The sequence below is a fragment of the Pseudophryne corroboree genome, chromosome 4 (genome assembly GCF_028390025.1).
Source record: "Pseudophryne corroboree isolate aPseCor3 chromosome 4, aPseCor3.hap2, whole genome shotgun sequence".
Lineage (NCBI taxonomy): Eukaryota > Metazoa > Chordata > Amphibia > Anura > Myobatrachidae > Pseudophryne > Pseudophryne corroboree.
In genome coordinates this window covers 125,053,892-125,074,725 of record NC_086447.1, presented here as the reverse complement: position 1 = coordinate 125,074,725, position 20,834 = coordinate 125,053,892, and the positions used below count along the sequence as shown (strand labels likewise).

Below are 20,834 nucleotides of genomic sequence, written 5' to 3'. Positions count from 1 at the left end.
AATATGGAACAAGTTGCTACCAATCCATTTCTGATTGGGATATCACATAAAAATGTGTGAATAGGGTGTGCCAGACATCAGGGAATTAGCCCCCACAGAAAGCAGCGCTGAGTAGGTTTTAATTGTCATATCCCACGCAAATGTAACAATAAATAAAGCAGATTTTTGGTGGTTATCCTTTAAAGGAGAGATTAGCTTAATACTTTTCACACCACAATTCCACACTGCAGAGGGAACCAACACTACGATGAAGCTGAAAAACAATCTGACCTATGCACCTCACAAACCCACCTTTTTAATCCAGCCAAACTTCTTGGTGTTGCGGACAGGGAGCGACAACCATCCCTCCAGCCTGGATTCTGTGGGGATGTGAATAAAAACACAATTAGCCAACACAACAGCAGCTACGCAAGAATGTATCACACACTCATGAACCCAGGAAACACGTGGTCCGAGCAACAAAAGGACAAAGCTAGCAAAGCGTTGCAGGCAAAGCGATCGCACAGCAAGTCTGTGGCCTATATCCATTACCGGTGCTCTTTATATCGCCTGCTCGGAACATGGATCAGAGTGGTGGTATAACATGGGTGACATTAGATCAGTGTCGCTGATACGAGTGGGTGGTGGTAACCCAGAGGTATACAGTCTGGGGGAATATTGGTGTATATTTGTGGCTGTGTAAATGCAGGCAGTATACAGTATACACAGGGCACTGTACTAGAAACCAGCCAGTGCTGATCCCAACAAACTACGTCATTCTTTTCATTAAGGAATCAGATCTAATAATAGCTGGAAATGGCCAATACCCATTCACGTTTTTGTACCACAGGGTTTCTGTGAAGAGGGTGATGTTTTAGTGAGGACCAAGTGTGTGATCTGGTTATGGTAATGGATTCAGTGGCTACCTACTTTCCTGAGACTTATCCGTTCCCCTCAGAGCCACTGCATGGTACATTATAAGAGAATCTCTCAGTACCTACTGTATCTGGATGTTTCTTTCTCCTGCTAGAAGGACATAGGAGTACAGAAGTGGCTGCTCCATTAATGATGGGTATGTTCAGGTTTAGTTATAAATAAGGCCTAGATAACCCGTGTTGGTTTATGCAGGGAAAAAGCCCGCCTCAGACCTAATGGGGTAACTATGCTAAAGGTTGGTTATGTGTTTTGATGGTGTTTCAGGGGCTCGCTCACATTTACTAACATTTAAAGATCAATCTAAAAATTTGTCGGTTAGTAAATGTGCATTTTAGCTCTGAAAAACAACATAGATTTAGATCAATTGAAAATCGACTTTCAGTAAATTTACCCCAATATGTCTAAACATATTCCACGTCAATACAAATACTTGTTTATCCTGGGGATGTTTCTCCCCATGTGAGGCTATTCTGGCGAATGTCACAATGAGTGGTTTTGTTACAACGTCATCTACGTAAAAGCAAATTTAGTAAAATTTTTACTATTTCTACATTTGCAATATAAGCCTGGTTCTAAGTCAGGACGTATATAACAGGCAGAACACATATACTATACTGGGTATATAGGATACATATCCAGGAAAGTATGTCGCCTGCTTGGATATGATCACCCTCTTTTGGATATTAAACCATATGTATTTGGTCTTCAATCTTAAACCTAGACTAGAAACATAACCGGAGAGCTGTAGCTACAGGGCCTCGTTCCTAAATGTATCCCTGCACAGGACGCACTTCAGGTCTTGCCATGGTTATATACAGTATCTTGGACCTGGGCAGTCATTGATCAGATCTGCACTGAATGCACTTTAAACACATTTACTCGGCCTAATGTCTCCTCCCCATCATTCATAAGGTATGGTGAATGTACTTACAATGTGAGGTTTAGATTAGATTTCCCTCTACAGCCAAAGTTTTAGTAATAATGGCCGATACCAGATGCTGTATTTTTGCTTTTTCTTTCTTTTTTGTGTGAATGACTGAACGTAAAAGCAAAAATATTTATCCCTCGAACTAGTCACAAATCTCATGTTTAATGGGAGTTTCTATGAATATACCCCAAACTTTAGGATTATATTGATAAAATTGGTTCCAGGAACAAACATCAAAACGCAGACAGAAAAATAAAATACACCCCAGCCACCGACATAGAAGCCCCTAACTCACTGAGCCCCATTGGTTCGTAGGGAATTCACAGGCTACAAACGTATTAGTCCACAATAATGGATTACCCATCACGGTCCTAGGTCTCTACCATAGTAATGTTAGCATGAACTCTGAAGGTCAGAAAGGCCGCACTGTAAGCATCTGAAGCATGCAAATTCACAAAAACCAAACAAAAACATTCTATTAACTATTTTTCTTAATTTTTCTGTGGCTGGTGACGGAAAACACTGGGCTGTCAGTGCTCAAGTTTGTAATCTTAGAGGAAACACCAATGTGAAATGGAATTTAAGCTGCACAATAGTAACAGTATACAATACAGATGTCTCCGCATACACTACTGCTGGAGATGCGCTAAACATCACTTCTCGGCGAGCCAGGTCCTGAGCGACTCTACTGCAAATTAGTTAGGTGCCTGCTTAGTTGGCGTTCTTTATAGCCAAATAAAAGGTAGGTGCATCTACCTTTTATTTGACTACAAGGAGCGCCAACTAAGCAGACCCCTAATTTACAATAGTACCTATTCTAAGGTGTGAGGATCACCGCCTGGTTGCCTTCTCTGGAGGCGGCTCCTAGGATTGCGCCATTTGTGGAAACTCCTTTTCATCATTGTGCCTGTGTGATTCCACTTGCGCAGAGCATCTTTTACGCATCTTAATCGCAATATGATGCAACAAATCCGCTTCAGGAGACTGCACTGATTAATTTCATATGCAATACTTGTACATCTGTGCACGACTGAGTCTGAATCTGTATATGAAGTGCTGTGATGCACCGGCTTTTTATCACTCCCCGTTCTGTTGTGCTTCATATCATTCAGACTCAGTCACACACATATATACAAGTGTTGAAAATCAAAATAAACAGCGCAGTCTCGTGAAGCGATTTTGTCACGTTGCATTTCGATCAATATGCACATTTAACCGATTAAAAATGTAAAAGACATTACAGCTTTCGGCGTTGCTCACTCGCGCAAAGGCATCTCGCGCTGCGTCGTGTATCGATGCTAGGCTTATGAGGACACATCTGTACATACATGACTGAATGGAGCACTAATGTGTTCAGTAAAATGGACTCCTCCTATAAGGCTTTGTGGGACTTAATTCTTCCCCTTACAATATGCAGACCTACAATCTGCAATCTAATGCAGAAGCACTTTGCCAGCAGTGACATACACTGAATATAGTGCAAGATAGACTAAGCAGATCTTAAATTGTGTCTTTCAAGTAAGCAGTGGAAAGAGCCATTTTGTGTGCTGAGCCAATATCCATGAGAGTGTAGGTTCAGCTCATAAAATGGCTACCTCCACCATGTGTACGTGAGACTATTTGATTCAAGAACAATGCTTCAGCAGTATTACAGCATACATGCAGTCAGTACCCATGCCATGCCGATTCCACTAAAGCGGGTATACATGTTTGTGATTAGGAGAGTGGGACAAGTGTTAGACAAGGGCCAATGACAACAAGTTATGGGGCCACACAGTGCAGCACACTGTTGCACAGCGATGTCACCTTCGTTGTCATCGCTATCGGGATCTGTAGGGGCTTGTGCACAGGGTTCCTCCTCTGAGTCAGTATCAGAATCGGAGTTGAAAAGCAAGCGAGAACGGGAGGGCTTAGTGGCAATGCGGACAGAGGTAGAGGAACGCTGGTAGGTGAATGACATGGACTCCGTAGTACGGGACTGAGTGATGTGAACTGAGATCCCAAAACAGAACCGGAAGGAAAAGTGCAGAAGAGGAGTTAAAAAGAGATATTGTAAGTAAAGAAGAGGATAAAAAAACAAGTATTAAATACATGTGAGCATCAACGTTCCTGATAAAATATAGGATTTCTGGACGAATCGCATTAACTCTATTCTAGAGGGCTGTCCTGGATTTTCAAGAGAAAGAATAATATCCCCCCCCCCCCCCCCAAAAAAAAAAAAAGTGCTCTATTAATATCTAACTCTTAAACGTGATCTACAAGTACTTTTTATATATTAATGGCCTGTGTGGGTGAACGATATGTCAAATATTATCATTATTGTCCAGAATATTCCTGTACAGCACTCCCCCTGCCATAGCAATAATGGATGCAGTCCCGGGACGCCCGGTATTTCTCTGGGTAACTGCGTTTCGAACTGCGCTGACAGACTGTTGAGAAACGTATCAACCATGTGAAGCCAAGGCAAGCCAGAGCACCAGGAAACCCTACAGAGAGAGAGTGGGGATTGTCCGGGGACTACCTTCTGAATCCTACATTGGGTTGCCACTTACTCCACAGCAATCTCCAGCTTCTTGGTGCCACAACGATGGTGACCAGATTACAACCTTCCCTAAAATGCTCCATCAAAGGAAAAGCAACAATTCACACAGATATATCATTTAATAATGAAAATCTCTACTATTCAGGACTCTTCTTTAACCAGTTGGCTTCATTTGTTTAACTGGGTAAACACACTCTGTAATAAGAGTATCTAATGGTACCGGGAAAAGCAGAACCTGAAGAATTGCTTCTCAGAAGGATCACATGCAGGAATCTGCATACGTACACCCAGTCCTAACCCTATGTCCCATCCCAGACGTCAGCTGTAGAAATCCCTGGCAGAGAGAGGAATGCATGCCCAGGGAAGAGGGAGGGGGTGACTCCTCTTCTGCCGGTACCACTATGTGCACTCAGCTAAAAGCAGGAACTTCGCTTTACAGGATTTACCCATTTGATCTGTAGAACACTAAAGGATAAGCCCGTCATGGTGGGCTTTTAAGACATGATGGCTTCAGTCTACAAACATTATAATTAAACAGTATCAATATTTTACACGCTATTTGGCTTTACATTAACCTGTTCTGCAAACAAGTTTCATTCTGAGGGAGATGGGAAGGCACCACGCTTTTATCCAGTTTCCAATCAATAAAAAGGTCTAAAAAGGAATGAGCACAGAAAACTAGTAGAGCACATATGATATATCTACATGAGGAAAGGTCTCACATGGTAGAACGTCTTTCCCACTTGGAGAGAAAAAAACATCTGGCACTTTAAAGGGGTGCCCCATCCTGGCTAGTAGGAAGGCGGCTTCCCAGGAGGTAGAGAACGGGCAAAGGTAAGAAATAGCTGCCAGGAAATTAAGACATTCTTGCCATATAGTAAGAGGTAGGATCGGAGAGGACGAAGCTTTACCTGGGAACCCATCATCATTGTCGGCATCACCGTGCCCACTGCCAATACTCGTGCTATCCAAACCAATGTGAATGGTCTGCAGCTGTGACCGAAGCTGCTCAATGTCACTGTCCTTACTGTCCAGCGCCATCTGTAGCTCAATACGGACCTGGCTCTCGTCTGCGAATTGCTGTAGAGAAAAGAAGGTAAAGTAACATGTAGACTACGAGATGAGCAGTTGATATTAAGTTCTAGTCCTGCTATATTTGGTGGTTTTAATAGTGTCTTTTGTTTTTGTAAAAATCTGTTCAATACAATGTGAAGTATATTGGAACAGTCCTATAGTTATGGAACTTTAAGTCAACATCTTTAATACAACCAACTTATGCAGATCTCCAGAACTTCGAAGAATTCTAAGGAAGAGCTCCACATGATTGAGCCTCTGTTACACAGCTGGTTGTGTTTGTGGACCCTATGAGTCCTTACCGCCTGCATCTCGTTCATCTCCTTCTGGTACTTGATGACGAGATGGGAGAGTTTTTCCCTTTCTGACTTCAGCTCTAGCTGCAGCTTCCTATTCTCCTTCTCCTTCCTGCGCACATCAGTGTCTGGTCCACCCTTGCTAGGAATCTTCCTGTTCATGATCTCAGCAAGTTTGTTCACAGCCTAATGAGGAGGAAAATGATCACATTGTATAAACTGAATAATTAAGTACAAGACTGGTTCAATAATTTATTACCCACATTTACCACCAGTCTACGCAGATGGTACAGAAAGACTACTACATGGCAAAGAGGACTCCATGGTTACACGGTAATCGTACCTGGGTCTTTAGAGTTCTCTCATTCAACAGCTGCTTCTCGTACTGAGACTTAATGGCCATGATGCTGGTTTCTTCCTCTCTCAGATGTTGAATTTCTGTAGGGGAAAAACACAATCAAATTTCACAAGAGTTAATTCCATTACCCTGAGATTAGTCCATTACACCCAAGTGCATGAGATGTCACGAGCAAGGCCCTTTATCCCATAGGGAATAACTGAAAAGGGAAATCCAGGTTGAAAATGATTGTCGTTTAAATTGCCAGAATCACGCCAGTTCTTGTAGCTCAAAGGCTAATACATAAGGGCCTTGATCTGACGGGAGTGCTTGAAAAAGGAAAGCGGGTAAACATTGCGTCTTCCATCATTTTAAAGTGTGGGGACTTACGTTCTTGGGCCTCCTTTAATCTGTTGTTCAGATCCTCCTTCTCATTCGCCAGATTGGCCACATCGGTAGTTAGTGTTTTGTTAGCATCTTCAAGCTAAGAAAAAAAAATGATCAAATTAGACAACGTAAAATAAAACGCAATGACACTGTTGTAAAGTCCATTCACGGGTAAAATTCTGTTTCTAATATTTTAAACTATGACTGAAGAATGTCAGTTCTTCAGGGGAACTAAAAATTTCATATAAACTATACAATACAACAAACAAAATGTAAACTACACGCTTGCTAACACCACCGGTTATCCCAGCCCCATTTACGTACAGAACTTATGGTGGCGTATTTCTCTGCAAGCTCCTGTTTGTGACGGGCCATCATCTCCTTGATCTCCAGTTCTTTCATGATCTTTTCTTTCTCCAGGTCAGAGTATTGCTCCTCAGCGATGGAACGCGCCAACTGTTCAGAATCTGCCTTTGTCAATGTGATTTCTAGCTGAGCAGCCAGAGAATCTCTGAAACGTGAAATAGTCTTGCTGAATGGAACATCCCAGTGGCAGAATGGACGATAATTTAACTGCTAAGTCAATCATTTATTTATTTTGCAGCGGATCTGTAAACTTTATTCTCTCTTTAACAAAACTGATCTAACTACGTGGAGTGTCAATAACTTGATTAGTAAAGGCACGTCTACCCGAGACATATGAGCCGAATGTACATGACTGCTAAGCGGACTTCTCACCTCTCATCCTGCAGCTCCTGCACCTTCTGCTGTATGTCCTTACACAATTTCACCTTATCCTCACACTCCTCCTTCAGCTCCCGCACCTGGGTCTTGTACAGGGTCTTTACAAGGAATCAAATGAAACCGTTACATTTTAGATCTTGCAACAAAGGTTCATTGCACATACAAAGCAAGAAACTTAAATATTCATTCATCATAAAAAAAACTTAATCGGCTAAGCTTCTAAATCAACCGCCAAGTATGACGGAAGGTTCTCATGGGCTGGAACCTAGGGTGGTAACTGCGCCACACAACAATACCATCACCACCAGCCCCTACTCTATCAATTTACCAATCACCGTACAGTAAGCTTTGGTTGCTATGGCAATGGGAGTTGTCGTTTGACAATAGAAGAAATGACAATAGAAGAAAATATATATGTTCTTGAGGGTTAAGGCTGCATAGAAACAGAGAATGTGACGGCAGATAAGAACCACTTGGCCCATCTAGTTTGCCCCTTTTTTACCATATTTTTACCTCAAACCTTATTTGATCCTTATCTCTTTGTAAGGATATCCTTATGTCTATCCCATGTATGTTTAAATTGCTCTACTATCTTAGCCTATACCACCTCTGATGGGAGGCTATTCCACTTGACCACTACTCTTTCTGTGAAGTCATTTTTTCCTCAAATTTCCCCTGAACCTCCCTCCCTCCAGTCTCAGTGCATGTCCTCATGTTGTCTAATACTTCTCTTCCTTTAAAAATGTTTCCCTAATGGACTTTGTAAAAACCCTTGAAATATTTGAAAGTTTCTATCATGTCCCCCCTTTACCTTCTCTACTCAAAACTATACATATTAAGCTAAGTTTTGTGATGTAGGCCATGCACCATTTTAGTTGCCCTTCCTTGTACAGTCTCTACCTAGTCTACCAGTTTAATGGATCTGCCAGGCGAGGATGTGTTTTCTGGGTTTGAAGCGGAGGTATACTTACCGAGAAATACTGCTCAGCCTCTAGCTGGTCCTGAAGTTCCTTCATTTGGCCGTCTGCGTCTTGACGTTCTCTGCACAAAAAGCAACGTAACAAGATTAGTCTAGAAAGAGCTTTGATAGCCGAAAGTAATTTTCTATTTTATGTATCCTGTCCTTTCCAAACTACAGTACTTGTACATTTTAAATGATTGTATTTCATTAAGCAAGCAGACTTAAGCCGCCAACATACACAGAACCAGATCAGTGTCCAAACTGAACTGATGGCTAATAACATAGGGTGGAGTCTCTGTTTCTCCGAGTTGTTTTGGGGCTGATATTAATGTGTGTGGCCAACATAACAAATCTAATCCCAGAGAGACAGTACAGGTGGGTCATTCTATGAAAATGGTCTTTTTATGTAATGTTTGTTACCAGTTTTCGCAACAAGCTTTGCATCAAAATTAAAGCATATCATGTACCATAGTGTTCACGCTAGGCTGTTTTAGCAGGGCGCCGCGCCCTGCCCAATTTTTTAAGGTCAAAATCTGCCCTGCCCTTTCTGTGGCGCCCTGCTAGAACAGCCGCCCGCTTCCTGCCCTCCCAGCGTGTAAAGATGCCGTGCGCATGCACGCGGCATCCATTCACGCTGTGAGAGAGAGCTTGGAGGAAGCCCAGCACCCGCTCCCAACAGTGACGCCGCCGGCCGCCCACACCCCCTGTTTTATCGTCTGTGGGCTGAACCGCCCACTTTTATTACGGAAAATTATCACGCCCCCTATTTTGCATGGCCACGAACCTTTTTTGCCGCGCATGCACACGCTTGTGCCCCCCACAGTCCGGCGCCCTGCCCAAATCCTAGCATAAACAATATACCACACAAACATTTACTTTGCACAAAATATTAAAAAAAAAAAAAGATTTTACTTACCGGTAAATCTATTTCTCGTAGTCCGTAGTGGATGCTGGGGACTCCGTAAGGACCATGGGAAATAGACGGGCTCCGCAGGAGACAGGGCACTTTAAGAAAGAATTTGGATACTGGTGTGCACTGGCTCCTCCTTCTATGCCCCTCCTCCAGACCTCAGTTAAAGAAACTGTGCCCGGAAGAGCGGACAGTACAAGGAAAGGATTTTGGAATCCAGGGCAAGACTCATACCAGTCACACCAATCACACCGTATAACTTGTGATAAACTTACCCAGTTAACAGTATGAACAATAGAGCATCAGATCAACCCTGATGCAACTATAACATAACCCTTATGTAAGCAATAACTATATACAAGCATTGCAGAAGAAGTCCGCACTTGGGACGGGCGCCCAGCATCCACTACGGACTACGAGAAATAGATTTACCGGTAAGTAAAATCTTATTTTCTCTAACGTCCTAGTGGATGCTGGGGACTCCGTAAGGACCATGGGGATTATACCAAAGCTCCCAAACGGGCGGGAGAGTGCGGATGACTCTGCAGCACCGAATGAGCAAACACAAGGTCCTCCTCAGCCAGGGTATCAAACTTGTAGAACTTTGCAAAAGTGTTTGAACCCGACCAAGTAGCTGCTCGGCAAAGCTGTAATGCCGAGACCCCTCGGGCAGCCGCTCAAGAAGAGCCCACCTTCCTTGTGGAATGGGCTTTTACTGATTTTGGCAGCGGCAATCCAGCCGCAGAATGAGCCTGCTGAATCGTGTTACAGATCCAGCGAGCAATAGTTTGCTTTGAAGCAGGAGCACCCAGCTTGTTGGGTGCATACAGGATAAACAGCGACTCAGTTTTCCTGACTCTAGCCGTTCTGGCTACATAAACCTTCAAAGCCCTGACCACATCTAGTAACTCGGAATCCTCCAAGTCACGAGTAGCCACAGGCACCACAATAGGTTGGTTCATATGAAAAGATGACACCACAATTCTGCCCTGTCCATATGGAAAGCCAGATAGGGGCTTTTATGTGACAAAGCCGCCAATTCTGACACACGCCTAGCTGAAGCCAAGGCTAATAGCATGACCACCTTCCACGTGAGAAATTTTAACTCCACGGTTTTAAGTGGCTCAAACCAGTGTGACTTCAGGAAACTCAACACCACGTTAAGATCCCAAGGTGCCACTGGAAGTACAAAAGGGGGCAGAATATGCAGCACTCCCTTTACAAACGTCTGAACTTCAGGTAGAGAAGCCAGTTCTTTTTGAAAGAAAATGGATAGGGCCGAAATCTGAACCTTAATGGAACCCAATTTTAGGCCCAAAGTCACTTCCGACTGTAGGAAGTGAAGGAAACGGCCCAGCTGGAATTCCTCCGTAGGGGCATTCCTGGCCTCACACCAAGCAACATATTTTCGTCATATACGGTGATAATGTTTAGCCGTCACGTCCTTCCTAGCCTTTATCAGCGCAGGAATAATCTCATCCGGAATGCCTTTTTCTGCTAGGATCCGGCGTTCAACCGCCATGCCGTCAAACGCAGCCGCGGTAAGTCTTGGAACAGACAGGGCTCCTGTTGCAACAAGTCCTGTCTTAAAGGCAGAGGCCATGGGTCCTCTGTGAGCATTTCTTGCAGCTCTGGATACCAAGTCCTTCTTGGCCAATCCGGAACAATGAGTATTGTTCTCACTCCTCTTCTTCTTATGATTCTCAGCACCTTGGGTATGAGAGGAAGAGGAGGAAATACATAGACCGACTGGAACACCCACGGTGTCACTAGTGCGTCTACAGCTATCGCCTGAGGGTCTCTTGACCTGGCGCAATACCTCTGTGGCTTTTTGTTGAGGCGGGATGACATCATGTCCACTTGTGGCAGTTCCCACTGACTTGCAATCTGCGTGAAGACTTCTTGATGAAGTCCCCACTCTCCCGGGTGGAGGTCGTGCCTGCTGAGGAAGTCTGCTTCCCAGTTGTCCACTCCCGGAATGAACACTGCTGACAGTGCTCTTACGTGATTCTCCGCCCAGCGAAGAATTCTGGTGGCTTGTGCCGCCTTGGCGGTTTACATGAGCCACTGCGGTGATGTTGTCTGACTGAATCAGCACCGATCGGTCGCGAAGCAGGGTCTCCGCTTGACGTAGGGCGTTGTATATGGCCCTTAGTTCCAGGATGTTCATGTGAAGGCAAGTCTCCTGACTTGACCACAGACCTTGGAAATTTCTTCCCTGTGTGACTGCTCCCCACCCTCGGAGGCTTGCGTCCGTGGTCACCAGGACCCAGTCCTGAATGCCGAATCTGCGGCACTCGAGAAGGTGAGCACTCTGCAGCCACAACAGGAGAGACACCCTGGCCCTGGGGGATAGGGTGATCAGCCGATGCATTTGTAGATGTGATCCGGACCACTAGTCCAACAGATCCCATTGAAAGGTCCTCGCATGGAACCTGCCGAAGGGAATGGCCTCGTATGATGCCACCATATTTCCCAGGACTCGCGTGCAGTGATGCACCGACACCTGTTTTGGTTTTATTTAGAATCCAGCCGTGCTGTTGTAACACTTCCCGAGAGCGTGCCACGCTGATCAGCAACTGCTCTCTGGACGTCTGGAATTGGTAATGACAATCCTGTACCACAAATCTGAGGTACGCCTGATGAGGTGGATAAATGGGGACATGAAGTTATGCATCCTTTATGTCCAGAGACACCATAAAATCCCCCCCTTCCAGGCTTGCGATGACCGCTCTGAGCGATTCCATCTTGAACTTGAACCTTTTCAGGTATATGTTCAGGGATTTTAAATTCAATATGGGTCTGACCGAACCCTCCGGTTTCGGTACCACAAACATGGTCGAACAGTAACCCCTTCCTTGTTGAAGGAGGGGAACCTTGACCACCACCTGCTGAAGATACAATTTGTGAATTGCAGCTAACACTATTTCGCTCTCTAAGGGGGAAGCTGGCAGGGCCGATTTGAGGTAACGGTGAGGGGGCATCTCTTCGAATTCCAGCTTGTATCCCTGAGACACAATCTCTATAGCCCAGGAATCCACCTGGGAGTGAACCCACTTGTGGCTGAAATTCCTGAGACGCGCCCTCACCGGGCCTAGCTCCGCCTGTGGAGCCCAAGCGTCATACGGTGGATTTAGTGGAAGCCGGGGAGGACTTCTGTTCCTGGGAACTAGCTGTATTGTGCAGCTTCTTTCCTCTACCCCTGCCTCTGGCAAGAAAGGACGCACCTCGGACTTTCTTGCCTTTTTGTGATCGAAAGGACTGCATTTGGTAATACGGTGCTTTCTTAGGTTGTGAGGGAACATATGGCAAAAAATGTGACTTTCCAGCCGTAGCTGTGGAGACCAGGTCCGAGAGACCCTTCCCAAACAACTCCTCACCCTTGTAAGGTAAAACCTCCATGTGCCTTTTTGAGTCGGCATCTCCTGTCCATTGCCGAGTCCACAGGACCCTTCTGGCAGAAATCGACATTGCATTTATTCTAGAGCCCAGTAGGCTAATGTCTCTTTGAGCATCTCTCATATATAGGACAGCGTCTTTTATATGCCCCAGGGTCATTAATATAGTATCCTTGTCCAAGGTATCAAGTTCCCCAGATAAGGTATCCATCCATGCTGCTACAGCACTACACATCCAGGCCGACGCAAATCGCCGGCCTTAGTAAGGTACCTGAATGTGTATAAATGGACTTCAGGGTACCCTCCTGCTTTCTATACGCAGCATCTTTTAGGGTGGCCGTATCCTGTGACGGCAGGGCTACCCTCTTGGATAAGCGTGTTAAAGCTTTGTCTACCCTAGGGGAGGATTCCCAGCGTAACCTGTCCGTTGACGGGAAAGGATACGCCATAAGCATCCGTTTGGAAATCTGCAGTTTTCTATCTGGAGAATCCCAAGCCTTTTCACATAACTCATTTAACTCATGTGAAGGGGGAAAGGTCACCTCTTGCCTTTTTTCCCCATACATATGAACCCTCTTGTCAGGTACTGGGGTTTCCTCTGTGATGTGCAACACTTCCTTCATTGCTATAATCATGTAAGGGATGGCTTTAGCCATTTTAGGCTGTTACTTTGCATCATCGCCATCGACACTGGAGTCAGAATCCGTGTCGATATCTGTGTCAACAATTTGGGATAGTGGGCGCTTCTGAGACCCTGACGGCCTCTGCGACATAGGATCAGGCATGGGCTGAGACCACGGCTGTCCCAAGGCTTCAGCTTTATCCAACCTTTTATGCAAGGAAGTAACATTATCATTTAAAACCTTCCACATATCCATCCAATCGGGTGTCGGCGCCGTCGGCGGCGACCCCACATTCATTTGTTCCCGCTCTGTTTCCACATAGCCTTCCTCGTCAAACATGCAGACACAAGCGTACCGACACACCACACACACAGGGGATGCTCTATTTGAAGACAGTTCCGCCACAAGGCCTTTTGGAGAGACAGAGAGAGAGTATGCCAGCACACACCCCAGCGCTATATGTCCCAGGAATCACACAGTAACTTAGTGTTAACCCAGTAGCTGCTGTATATACTGTTTTTGCGCCAAATTTATGTGCCCCCCCTCTCTTTTTACCCTCTTCTACCGTGATTCTGCAGGGGAGAGCCTGGGGAGCTTCCTCTCAGCAGAGCTGTGGAGAGAAAATGGCGCTGGTGAGTGCTGAGGAAGAAGCCCCGCCCCCTCAGCGGCGGGCTTCTGTCCAGCGTTTCTGTGTAAAAATATGGCGGGGGCCCATGCATATATACAGTGCCCAACTGTATATATGCCCACTTTTGCCAAGAGGTCTCTAATTGCTGCCCAGGGCTCCCCCCCCCCCTGCGCCCTGCACCCTACAGTGACCGGAGTATGTGGGTTTAGTGTGGGAGCAATGGCGCACAGCTGCAGTGCTGTGCGCTACCTCATGTGAAGACTGGAGTCTTCTGCCGCCGATTTCGAAGTCTTCTTGCTTCTGTCACCGGCTTCTGTCTTCCAGCTCTGCGAGGGGGACGACGGCGCGGCTCCGGCATCGGACGACAAAAGGTGCGATCCTATGTACGATCCCTCTGGAGCTAATGGTGTCCAGTAGCCTAAGAAGCAGGACCTATCTTCAGTGAGTAGGGCTGCTTCTCTCCCCTCAGTCCCACGTAGCAGAGAGTCTGTTGCCAGCAGATCTCTCTGAAAATAAAAAAACCTAACAAAATACTTTCTTTTTAGCAAGCTCAGGAGAGCTCACTAAGTAGCACCCAGCTCCTCCGGGCACAGAATCAAACTGAGGTCTGGAGGAGGGACATAGAGGGAGGAGCCAGTGCACACCAGTATCCAATTTCTTTCTTAAAGTGCCTCCTGCGGAGCCCGTCTATTTCCCATGGTCCTTACGAAGTCCCCAGCATCCACTAGGACGTTAGAGAAAATATATTTCACATGAAATATATTTCAAAACGTAACGTTTGTTACCATGGAATGACCCAGGTGTGATATACAGAATGACAATCTAGATTAAAGCAACTTCATCAATGCTGCAGACTTGTAAATCTTTTTTTTTTTTTTATATCAAACTGGTCACTGGTTTTATTCTGTGGTCCTGTCCTAAATAATGTTAGACATGAAAGAAGAATGAGGGAGCAGTAAGATGTTCTCTCTATAATGATCAGAGATGTCAGGGAGAAACGGGCCAGATTCTGCGGGTGTCTTACTTGCGCAGCTCGCTGTTCTGTTTATCCATGCTGGCTCTGATCTCCGTTAGGTGGTTAATCTCCTGCTTGAGCTGTTTCTCGGACATCCTAAGGCTGTTCACCTGCTGCAGCTGCATCTTCAGGTCGTTCTGCGTCAGGCTGCGCTTCTGCGTCTCCTGCTCGGTTTTCAATGTTAGGTTTTTAACCTACCAAACGGATAAAAGTAAAAATATGAATATTATACTGTACAGGCATTAAAAAAAAAGAGGACTTAGTAAAAATACATTCTGCATTAAAAATGCATAGTTATTTCAGTAGACTACTTTGCAGATAACAAAACAGCACAGCCGGCTACAACAAGGCGGAAATGTGGCTCATTCCTTCATCCACTGGTTATTAGTTATTTAGTGCGTGACCGTAGGTGGACGCAGAGACAGAGTTGTCACCTGCACACTATTTCTCCCTTACTGGAGCTCATTAGTGTAGAGCGCAGATACAAACTCATCAAAACCATAAAAACGATGAGGTGGAATCCCAACCTAAAGTACTTACAATAAAACTGCTCCTACTCGCAAGAAGACACTTCTGGGAACGCTATAACATGATCGCAAAATATGGGTCAACAGGCAAGTGTTGGGATAGAGTTCTCGCTTGCACAAAACTACAAAAATCATTCAGTGCAATACAAGACTTTATGGAACGTTTTACATCTTTGTAATGAATAGGCCTTGTTACCTCATACTTCGTTACTAAATCACGACCACTATGTCTTACGCAAATTCAAATAATAATCCTCTTGGCTGCTGCTGGGTTACTTACGTCCTCAGTGAGTTTGTCCTTGAGGATCTCCAGCTCGTTGATCTTCCGCCTGGCTTGTTTTAGGTCACAGTCGAGCATGGAGCATTGCTTCTCCGCCTCCAGCAGGTTGTTCTCCAGCCTTTGCTTCGATATCCTCTCCTCCTGCAGCTTCCGCTCCATGTCTGTGGGTAGAGAAAGACGTCATGGGTTACCGATTATTACATGAGTGTGCTCACACTCACACAGTGTAAAGCACAATGTAAGAAACGCGTTCGCTACGGGCAGCGTGTCCTTCATTGGTTGACAGCTTATGTTGGTTTTTGTAAGTCTAAATCTGGAGAGTTTAACCCTATTCCAACCTGCAGAAATTATAACAAGATGTCTACACCTTTCCAACATGAAAATGAAAATGCTGTCGCTTGCCGCAAATACATTAAATTTAGTTCACGATATGTATTGGAACAATAAGGGTTTTCTGTAGGGGATAGAATGAGATCTGAGACACAGTTTATCAACTGCTCAAGCTCTCTCTACAACAACTTTAGTATTGCACAGAAATATGACACGTTCTGAGCAATGATAATACAAGCGAAACGCGTTTCTGTTAAAATTACTACTTATAAAGTCCACGTAAGCATCTATAGATTATAGTAGTCTGATCCACTAAAACTTATCACCAACCTATCATCTATTATATAGATATTTAGAAATAGCTCTTCGGTGAAGAAAAACAACCTAGAGATGTACCAAGCACTGAGTGAGTCTACTGAACTCCCTCAGCCCATGTATAAGATTCCTCCACACATAATGTTAACACTGAACACCAAACTACTGATATGTATGACATGCAACGTGTAGGTAACTGCCAGTCATTTGCAGAAAACACACACACAGAATGGCAGAGAACGGCAAGTGATTGACAGTTACCTTCACTTTGACCATAGAAACTGCTTAGAAAAGTACTAGGCTGATTTCCACTCAGAGAATACCACCATGTAGTACCCCATGCCTCATGCTGGAGGCTTCAGGCTCATGCCTCTGCACAGGAACGGAACACAAACCAGTGTTAGGCAGTCTGTGGCTGGTTTTCACTACAGCGGGGGTCCTCTGCTCTCACCCCGTTATAGTGGGAACCAGGCTCTCCAGCTCTGGTGCTGCGATAGGATTTCGGAAAAGGGCCATGAGAGAATAGGCTACCTGTAATTCCCAGCAAGGCGTGTTTTTCCACCATTCAGGCCACAGGTGCCTCCAAGTACATTAATTAAAGCCATGGATTGAACATAGCAAATGTACGCTCAATCACTTTGCATTCATCAGACGTGTAGTAATGTTAAGCTAATGTGCTTTATGGTGGCAAAGTTTTTTATCACACATGGGAAATATACAGAGGGATGCATTTAATTCAAAGGATAAACACACAGAAGATTAAGTCATCCAGCACTAGAAGGCAATTTATACAACTTATAAACAATACAAGTTTAAAGTTCTTTATTAGGATTATTACTCATACTATATTAATGACTAAGGGGTCTATTCATGAAGCAGTGAAAAGTATGGAGAAGTGAGCCAGTGGAGAAGTTGTCCATGGCAACCAATCAGCTCCTACGTATAATTTTATAGTACGCAAAAATAAGATTTTAAACCTACCGGTAAATCTTTTTCTCGTAGTCCGTAGAGGATGCTGGGACTCCGTAAGGACCATGGGGAAAGATGGGCTCCGCAGGAGACATGGGCACTTTAAGAAAGACTTTGGATCTGGATGTGCACTGGCTCCTCCCTCTATGTCCCTCCTCCAGACCTCAGTTAGAGAAACTGTGCCCAGAGGAGACGGACAGTTCGAGGAAAGGATTTTTGTTAATCCAAGGGCAAGATTCATACCAGCCACACCGTATAACTTGTGATATACTAACCAGTTAACAGTATGAAAACAACATAGCATCAGTCCAAGACCGATGAAAACTATAACATAACCCTTATGTAAGCAAAACTATATACAAGTCTTGCAGAAGAAGTCCGCACTTGGGACGGGGGGCGCCCAGCATCCTCTACGGACTACGAGAAAAAGATTTACCGGTAGGTTTAAAATCTTATTTTCTCTAACGTCCTACAGGATGCTGGGACTCCGTAAGGACCATGGGGATTATACCAAAGCTCCCAAACGGGCGGGAGAGTGCAGATGACTCTGCAGCACCGATTGAGCAAACAGGAGGTCCTCCAGGGTATCAAACTTATAGAACTTTGCAAAGGTGTTTGACCCCGACCAAGTAGCAGCTCGGCACAGCTGTAGTGCCGAGACCCCTCGGGCAGCCGCCCAAGACGAGCCCACCTTCCTAGTGGAATAGGCCTTAACCTATTTTGGGAACGGCAATCCTGCCGTAGAATACACCTGCTGAATCGTGTTACAGATCCAGCGAGTAATAGTCTGCTTTGAAGCAGGGCCGCCGACCTTGTTGGCTGCATACAGGACAAACAGTGCTTCTGTTTTTCTGATCCTAGCCGTTCTGGCCACGTAAATTTTCAAAGCCCTGACCACATCAAGGGACTCGGAATCGTCCAAGTCCCGTGTAGCCACAGGCACGACAATAGGTTGGTTCATATGAAAGGATGAGACCACCTTAGGTAGGAATTGAGGACGGGTCCGCAATTCCGCTCTATCCATATGGAAAACCAGATAGGGGCTTTTATGTGATAAAGCCGCTAATTCCGAAACTCGCCTAGCCGAAGCCAAGGCTAACAACATGACCACCTTCCAAGTGAGATATTTCAACTCCACTGTTCTAAGTGGTTCAAACCAATGTGACTTAAGGAAACTTAACACCACGTTAAGGTCCCAAGGCGCCACCGGAGGTACAAAAGGAGGCTGAATATGCAGTACTCCCTTCACAAAAGTCTGTACTTCAGATAGAGAGGCCAATTCCTTTTGAAAGAAAATGGATAAGGCCGAAATCTGAACTTTAATGGAGCCTAATTTTAGGCCCAAATTCACTCCAGTTTGCAGGAAGTGAAGAAAACGGCCTAGATGGAATCCTTCCGTAGGAGCATTCCTGGCCTCACACCAAGAAACATATTTTCGCCATATTCGGTGATAATGTTTAGATGTCACGTCCTTCCGGCGTTCAACCTCCATGCCGTCAAACGCAGCCGCGGTAAGTCTTGGAACAGACAGGGACCCTGTTGCAACAGGTCCTGTCTTAGAGGAACAGGCCACGGATCTTCTGTGAGCATTTCCTGCAGATCCGGATACCAGGTCCTTCGTGGCCAATCGGGAACAATGAGTATTGTTCTCACTCCTCTTTTTCTTATTATTTGCAACACCTTGGGTATGAGAGGAAGAGGAGGAAATACATAGACCGACTGGAACACCCACGGTGTCACTAGGGCGTCCACAGCTACCGCCTGAGGATATCTTGACCTGGCGCAATACCTTTGTAGCTTTTTGTTGAAACGGGACGCCATCATGTCTATTTGGGGCAGTCCCCACCGACTTGCAATCTGTGCGAAGACTTCCTGATGAAGTCCCCACTCTCCCGGATGCAGGTCGTGTTTGCTGAGGAAATCTGCTTCCCAGTTGCCCACTCCCGAAATGGACACTGCTGACAGTGCGCTTACATGATTCTCCGCCCAGCGAAAAATTCTGGTGGCTTCCGCCATCGCCACTCTGCTCCTTGTGCCGCCCTGGCGGTTTACATGAGCTACTGCGGTGACGTTGTCTGACTGGATCAGAACTGGTTGGTCGCGAAGTAAGGTCTCCGCTTGACGTAGGGCGTTGTATATGGCCCTTAGTTCCAGGATGTTGATGTGAAATCAAGTCTCTTGACTTGACCAAAGGCCTTGGAAATTTCTTCCCTGTGTGACTGCTCCATAACCTCGGAGGCTCGCGTCCGTGGTTACCAGGATCCAATCCTGAATGCCGAACCTGCGGCCCTCTAGAAGGTGAGCACTCTGCAGCCACCACAGGAGAGATACCCTGGCCCTAGGGGACAGGGTGATCCGCTGATGCATTTGCAGATGTGATCCGGACCATTTGTCCAATAGGTCCCATTGGAAAGTCATTGCATGGAACCTGCCAAAGGGAATGGCTTCGTACGTCGCCACCATTTTGTGGTCGTAGGATTCAGCTGCGACTTTGGAATATTGAGAATCCAGCCGTGTCGCTGTAACACCTTCAGTGAAAGTGATACGCTGTTCAGCAACTTCTCCCATGATCTCGCTTTTATGAGGAGATCGTCCAAGTACGGGATAATTGTGACAACCTGCTTGCGCAGGAGCACAATCATTTCCGCCATTACCTTGGTGAAAATTCTCGGGGTCATGGAAAGCCCAAACGGCAACGTCTGAAATTGGTAATGACAATCCTGTACCGCAAATCTCAGGTACGCCTGATGAGGAGGATATATGGGAACATGCAGGTATGCATCCTTTATGTCCAGAGATACCATAAAATCACCCCATTCCAGGCTGGCGATGACCGCTCTGAGCGATTCCATTTTGAATTTGAACCGTTTTAGGTAAAGGTTCAGGGATTTTAAATTCAAGATGGGTCTGACCGAACCGTCCGGTTTCGGGACCAGGGGAACCTCGACCACCACTTGTTGAAGACACAATTTGTGAATCGCATGTAACACTATCTCCCTTTCCAGGGGAGAAGTCGGTAGCGCCGATTTGAAAAACCGGCGAGGAGGCACCTCTTCGAATTCCAGCTTGTATCCCTGGGAAACAATTTCTATTGCCCAGGGATCCACCTGTGAGTGAACCCAGATGTGGCTGAAAAGTCGAAGACGTGCCCCCACTGGAGCGGACTCCCTCAGGGGAGCCCCAGCGTCATGCGGTGGATTTTGCAGAGGCCGGGGAGGACTTCTGTTCCTGGGAACTAGCTGTGTTGTGCAGCTTTTTCCCTCTGCCCTTACCTCTGGCAAGAAAAGACGATCCACGTACTCTTTTGCTTTTATTTGAACGAAAGGACTGCATTTGATAATGAGGCGCTTTCTGAGATTGTGAGGGAATATAAGGCAAAAAATACGATTTACCTGCCGTAGCAGTGGAGACGAGGTCCGAGAGGCCCTCTCCAAACAATTCCTCACCCTTGTAAGGCAAAAACTCCATATGCCTCTTTGAGTATGCATCACCTGACCACTGTCGGGTCCATAAGACTCGCCTAGCAGAAATAGACATAGCGTTTATTCTGGAACCTAGTAAACTAATGTCTCTTTGAGCATCCCTCATATATAAGACAGCATCTTTTATATGCCCTAGGGTCATTAAAATAAGATTTTACTCACCGGTAAATCTA

The 20,834-nt window shown here is 45.5% G+C and overlaps 1 protein-coding gene across 6 annotated transcripts in view; it reads right to left on the bottom strand.

Moving 5' to 3' along the window:
- Window positions 1–20,834, bottom strand: part of ROCK2 (Rho associated coiled-coil containing protein kinase 2) — a 345,550-nt gene that overhangs the window by 29,236 nt on the left and 295,480 nt on the right. For 5 of the 6 annotated variants that reach the window (XM_063915404.1, XM_063915405.1, XM_063915403.1 and 2 more), the window contains exons 18-28: window positions 15,566–15,726; window positions 14,768–14,952; window positions 8,195–8,264; window positions 7,218–7,321; window positions 6,804–6,990; window positions 6,483–6,576; window positions 6,099–6,193; window positions 5,762–5,941; window positions 5,297–5,465; window positions 3,650–3,835; window positions 292–359 (exon numbers count right to left, since the gene is read on the bottom strand). In XM_063915404.1, the coding sequence (XP_063771474.1) occupies window positions 292–359; window positions 3,650–3,835; window positions 5,297–5,465; window positions 5,762–5,941; window positions 6,099–6,193; window positions 6,483–6,576; window positions 6,804–6,990; window positions 7,218–7,321; window positions 8,195–8,264; window positions 14,768–14,952; window positions 15,566–15,726 (1,499 nt within the window). The remainder of the gene's footprint in view (window positions 1–291; window positions 360–3,649; window positions 3,836–5,296; window positions 5,466–5,761; window positions 5,942–6,098; window positions 6,194–6,482; window positions 6,577–6,803; window positions 6,991–7,217; window positions 7,322–8,194; window positions 8,265–14,767; window positions 14,953–15,565; window positions 15,727–20,834) is intronic. The other variant, XM_063915407.1, reaches the window with a different exon arrangement.